This window comes from Belonocnema kinseyi, chromosome 2 (assembly GCF_010883055.1).
Source record: "Belonocnema kinseyi isolate 2016_QV_RU_SX_M_011 chromosome 2, B_treatae_v1, whole genome shotgun sequence".
Taxonomy (NCBI): domain Eukaryota; kingdom Metazoa; phylum Arthropoda; class Insecta; order Hymenoptera; family Cynipidae; genus Belonocnema; species Belonocnema kinseyi.
In genome coordinates, this window is record NC_046658.1 from 97945524 (window position 1) to 97951774 (window position 6251).

Below are 6251 nucleotides of genomic sequence, written 5' to 3' on the forward strand. Positions count from 1 at the left end.
TAATAAAATATTCGATATAATTTTAAGTATCCTAATTGCAAATAAAATTATTAATAACTTTTAAATTTATTTTAATTATAATTTATATCTAGAAAATTTAATTTATAATAAGTTTAATTAATTGTTATTAATATATAAATAAATATAGTAAATTATAAATCTAAATCTAAGCGATGATTGGTCAGGAAATTTTCTCTATTAAGTATTTCAAAATAGTCTTAATAGTTATTTTTGAATGTAATAATTTTAGATTTAAATATTCTAAATTGTTTTGTTTCAATTCGAAACTTACAAAATGGTCTACTTTTTTTAATTCTTCGAATTAGTAAAATATGAAATATTGTTAGTTGACTGAATAGTTACACAATTTTTGTTTTAAAAGGTTTTTATTTAAATAATTTTAAATTAAATGCCACCAGAGTAAATTTGAAAAAAATTAAAATTAGGACAATAGTTTTTCAAATTCAAGTCCTTAAAATCAGACGATTTTAGAACCAGGCAATGAAAATTGAATTACTTTTTACTTAAAATAGTCTAAAATATTGAGTATTTCAAACTCAATTAAAAAAATATATAATGTCGAATTGAAAATCTTAAAGTCGTCAATTTCAAACATTGGAATCGTATATTTCAAACTTGATTTGATATTTATTTTTTTTTGTTTAAAGTTTTCTATTAATTTTTTCAAAACTGTCCGATTTCTAATGTTGATTTCTAATTCTAAATTTTCATGTTGAACGCTGAATTTTCCATTTATCCTTTCCATAAGTTGTAATTTTACAATTAAAAATAAAATGGTTGAATTTCGAAAAATATAATAGTTATAATATCACAATTTTTAATGAATACAATTTTTCCTTTTTTATGTTTATCAAATAAAATCTATTTAGTGTGACATTTTTAAAGTTTTAAAAGATTCGGTTAAAAAATTTTCCAAACAAATACAATTTTTAAACGCATTTTTTTGAGGCGATATAAATTCAATTCCATTCGAAATATTGTCATTTGTCCAAATTTTACCTAATCTAAAATAGTTGTAATTTTGAATTTTTTATATTTTTAATGTCAGGAATTATTTATTTTGATTTTTTTTCTAAATTGGAAGGGGTCATTTATATATTTTTAACACTTTTATTCGTTTGGAAATAAAAATAAACTTTAACATTAATATTATAAACGAGGTGTCTCGTCGTCTTAAAGTTCAGGGTGATTAGTCCATCCCCATTTCCAACGCCCTCAATTTTATGGGACATCAGACGCAGCCTATTATAAAATGCACTGTAAAATTAAAATATAATTGCAATTTTGTATTCTTTGAAAATTTTTCACAATTTATAAATATAATTAAAATAATTTTAAACTTCAAGTAGTAGTATTAAAATTAAAATTAATATTTATTTATACCATAAACAAATTTAATATAAAATATAAATAAAGACATAACAATAAGAAAATGTAAAATTGGACATGTGAAAAACTTCTACAATTTTGACGACATTTGTCAATATATAAAACGTATTCTTTTTTTTTAATGCTTCTAAACGACCTTTTTACATTTTTCTCACAAGCTCTCTACTTAGTTTCAAGTTTGAATTGAGGACATTAAAAATTAAATTATTTCTAATTTATGCTTTATAATTAGACAATTTAAAATTAATAGCGTTTTATCCATTTTCTAATTGTTTGAATTCTTATTCAAATGTTTAAAAGAATTTTTTTTCAATTTGTAAAAGTTAATTGTTAGAAGTTGAGTATTTTTAGGTTGAAAAAGCTTCAAAACGATTTATTTACCATTTATATATAAATAAAATTAATAATTTAAATTGTATAGTAGGGTGGTCCATAACAATTAAAGGTCAAATTTAGTAAATTTTTGGAATATTTAAAGTTTTAAAAGAATATTTTTTCAGATTGCAAAAATTAATTTTTAGTAGTTGATCATTTTAAGTTGAAAAAGTTTCAAAACAAATAACTACAAATTCAATAGTAGGGTGTTTCATAATAATTAAAGTAAAAATTTAGTTAAATAAAATTTTTTTTAATATTTCAAGTTTTTAAAGCATTTTTTCAACTTGAAAAACTTAATTCTTAGTAGTTGAACATTTTTAAGTTGAAAATTTTCAAAACTATCATTTAAAAATTCAATTATAAATAAGGTGAATAATTTTAATTGTCTGCTGCGATGGTCTATAAGAATTAAAGTTCAAATTTTTTTATTTTTTCATATTAAAAGTTCTAAAAGCTTTCTTTCAAATTGCAAAAGTTAATTCTTAGTAGTTGAACATTTTTGAATTCAAAAAGTTTCAACGCGATTAATCTCAATTTCAGTTATAAATAAAATAAATAATTTCAATTATATAGTAGAGTGGTCTATACAAATTATTAAAAGTGATTTTTTATTGAAATTAAATTTTTTTCAAATAATTATTCAAATTAAACGAATTCAGCGCCATCTACGCCAGTGATTTCAAATGTTTTTGACAGTGTTTGAGGTTACCTAAAAAGTGCACCGCACAAAATAATCGCTTCTTATCAAAGAATTGGATTTATTATTAATTGTAAATGCAGTGAAAACCACAATTGGAACATTCCTCAGTTTTGTAAAACATAGAACTGCCAGTATCAACAGAAATGTGACGAATTCAAGAACACATGTATCGCACCGACAACTCCTAACCTATACAATTTTCGATTGCGTTTTTTATGAATTCTGTATATGTAATTAATATAAATTAACAAAAATGATTGTCATGACTTGTCAGCGATTGTTGATGAAGTCTACTTTATGTACGAATGTTAATAATTTGCGTAATGCTGGGATTGTTTTTTTGCAATCTCAAAGAATGCTTGCGACGGTATTTTCCCCCGTTCTTCGCACGAGTTCAAAACTAGAATATCAGAATTTATTTCATACTGATCCGCAATTTTCTACCCTTACAAAGGGAAGTGGTTCGAAGGGAATTCAAGAAAATATTTCGTCGCTGCAGATGAAAAAAAGACCTTTAAGGAAAAAGAAATCTTTCTTTGATGAAGAAGACATTCCAGCTCCGGGGGTAAGAAATTTCTATTTCTTTATATTTGTTATTTTAGTCATTTAAACCTGAAAATTAGAAACTAATGAGCGATTTACTTTATAATTGTTTCAAATTTTGTTTTCATTTCTTTGTTCAACTCTTCAAAAAAAAAAAAGACTGAGGATTGGTTCGAATTGTGTATGAGCTTCAAGTGTATTTCTTTCATCATTAATTTTAGCATATAAAATTTCATTTCATCCGTTCAAAATTGCACACTTAATCATTGTACGTGCTATAAATTGTGGAAAAATTATATATGGGATATGGGATGAGATATTATTTTTCAAAATTTGGCAATCGGGAAAAATCATTTGTTTTCAATCGCTCACTGTAAAAGAAGTTTTGAAAAGAAAAAATTATTCTTCTACTCAAAATACGCATTCACGCACAAGCTTTGAAAAATAGTATAACATGCCTCCTGTTTTTTTTTTCAGAACAACATAGTGCATTTTTATAAACAATTTTATTGATTTTGAACTTTGAAAATTTTTTTCTCGGTTTTTTTTACCTTAAAATTTTTGTTCAAGATTCTCAAATATGCAGGAAGAATTTGAGAATGGGGGATTGAAAACTCCAAGTGTTACGATTTTTTTTTTTTTTTTAAGAATCTTGAACAAAAAGTGTAAGGTAAAAAAATCGAAAAAAATGTTTCAAGTTTAAAATAAATAAAATTGTTTATAAAAATGCACTATATTGTTAAGAAAAATAACAACAGGAGTGTATGTTTACTATTTTGCAAAGCCTGTGGGTGAATTCGTATTTTCAGCAGAAGAATAATTTTTTCTTTTCAAAACTTCTTTTACAGTGAGCGATTGAAACCAAATGATTTTTCCCGTTTAACAAATTTTTAAAAATCATACCTCAAGATTTTCTAGTATTGCATTAAAATAAAAAAATACGTGTCGATTATTTTCGAACACAAAACATGAAAAAAAATGTTTTCATTGTAAATCTCCCATGTAATGACCCATATATAAATTGCTAATAATTCAAAAGCAGATCCAGAGCCTCCTAATTTCCTTGGAAAATATGATTTTCCCAATTATCAATCCTTATTTTAAGTTTTTTCTGCAATTTTAATCCACCTAAATTACTTTGTTAGGGTCGGAATTTTAGAAAATGTTATAAAATAAATTAAATTTCAAGGGATTCTTAGCGATTTCAAAGTTTTTAAGGTATTTCAAAATTGTTTGCGTATTTTGATTAATTTTTGCGATTTTTTTAACCAATTTCTAGAGAACTTTAAGGAATATATTACATTTTATTTCATGGGAATTCTACAGATTTGAGAAATTTCGAGGGGTATGAAGTAATTAATCAATTTCCGAAGGGTTTGAAGGGATTATATAGATTTTCCAATTATTTAAAATATTATAGAGGATTTTACAAATTTAAATGGATGTCAACGGATTTCTAGAGCACTTTTGTAAATAAATGTAATTCATTTTATTTTCAAGGGACCTTAAATTATTTTTAACTATTTCAAATATTTCAAAGTCAGCTATTTTGTTTTTGGTTAAAAATTGATCTGATGTGGTTGAAAATTAATGTATTTTGTTGGAAATTTGTTCTTTTTGGTTGAATTCCATTATTTTTTATTAAAAATTTAAATCGTCGGTTGAAATATCAATGAATACATTTTTTCTTCCTAATTCACATTTTTGAATGAAGATTTACTTACTTGTTGAGAGATACTCTTTTGTCAAAAATTAACTTTTTGTTAAAGATTCAATATTTTATTTTTAAATTCATCTCCTTGGTTGAAAAATGAGATATTTGGTTGAAAATTCGTTTTTTCTTTAGCTGAAAATTAAATTATAACGATTAAATATTTGGTTTGAAAAAAGATCTTTTTTAGTTGGAAATTGTGACTTTTTTGGTTAAAATTAATCGTCTAGGTTGAAAAGTAACCTTTTTGTTGGAAATTTAATGATTCTAGTTAAAGAATCATCATTTTAGTTAAAAAATCGTCGCTTGGTTAAAAAATAATTGATAAAAAATGTATAAAATTTGTCTTCTTTGGTAAAAACGAATATTCTATGCCATTTTTGGTTGAAACTTGACCTTTTTTTAGTTTAAAATTCAACTATTTGGTTAAAAATTTGTTTTTTTTTGTATTTGTTAATGTAAATATTTCGTTGAACATTCGTTTATTTTGTTGAAAAAACATCTTTGTGGTAGAAAAAACTAATTGTTTCAAAATTAAAATCTTTTCTCAAAAATGCATCTTTTTGTTTACAATTCATCTATTTCAGATAAAGATTGATCATTTTAGTTGAAAATTCTTTAGTTTGGCTGAAGATTTAACTATTTGGTTTGAAAATCTATTTTTTTTATTACAAATTTAAGTATTGCAATTAAAGATTGATCATTTTAGTAATTAATTCTGATTTTGGTGGAATATTAAACTACTTGGTTAAAAGTTAAATTAAATTTGTTTTAAAAATAAAATTGAAAGGTGATCTTTTTTAGTTCAAAATTCAGCTATTCGTATAGAAATTCATCTATCTTTTTGAAATGCCAAATATATATAATATAGTGCTCACATTTCTTTTATCTAGATATGCACTACATTTTAAGTAAAAGTAGATAAAATAAAAATGGGTTTGAATTTTTATTCAAATTCATGGACTTTAGAGACAAGTACAAAAAATGATTAATTATGTTTTTAGCTTTTTTTAATTATTTATTTAATCTATCGTGCTAAAATATTTAAGAATATCTAGTAATATGAATCAAATGCTTAGAAACTAAAATAAACGTTATTTGTAATAAACTCGTGAAAAATTAAACCTGGAATTGGAAGGTAATTTTATTCCAGGATTTGAGTAGACACCCTGAATAAAAATAACTAAATTTCCTATAATATTTTTTTCTTAACCCATTAACGACCAAAGCTATCAATTTTATAACATGGGTTTGACCGCAAAATTTATGGATATAACAAAACAATAAATAGATGAAAAATACTGTTCCTTATGTTTTTGGGTGAGCTAAATTCGAATTCGTGGTCAAAATTCGAATATTTTGACTTCAAAATTGAATATGGCGGTTTTTGTATACAAAAATAGTGAAAAATGTTTGATTTTTTATTTTTATAATATTTTTTTTTCAGACATAAAACGCTTTAATATCTTAAAATTTCTTCAACCATCGGTGCACAAAATTCTTAAACTT

The 6251-nt window shown here is 23.6% G+C and overlaps 1 protein-coding gene across 1 annotated transcript in view; it reads left to right on the forward strand.

Annotated features, from left to right (window-relative positions):
• Window positions 1–2484: 2484 nt before the first annotated feature.
• LOC117167203 (required for meiotic nuclear division protein 1 homolog) overlaps window positions 2485–6251 on the forward strand; it is a 14532-nt gene continuing 10765 nt past the window's right edge. Inside the window, exon 1 of the mRNA XM_033351945.1 lies at window positions 2485–3053. Within this exon, the coding sequence (XP_033207836.1) occupies window positions 2742–3053 (312 nt within the window). The 5' untranslated portion in view covers window positions 2485–2741. The remainder of the gene's footprint in view (window positions 3054–6251) is intronic.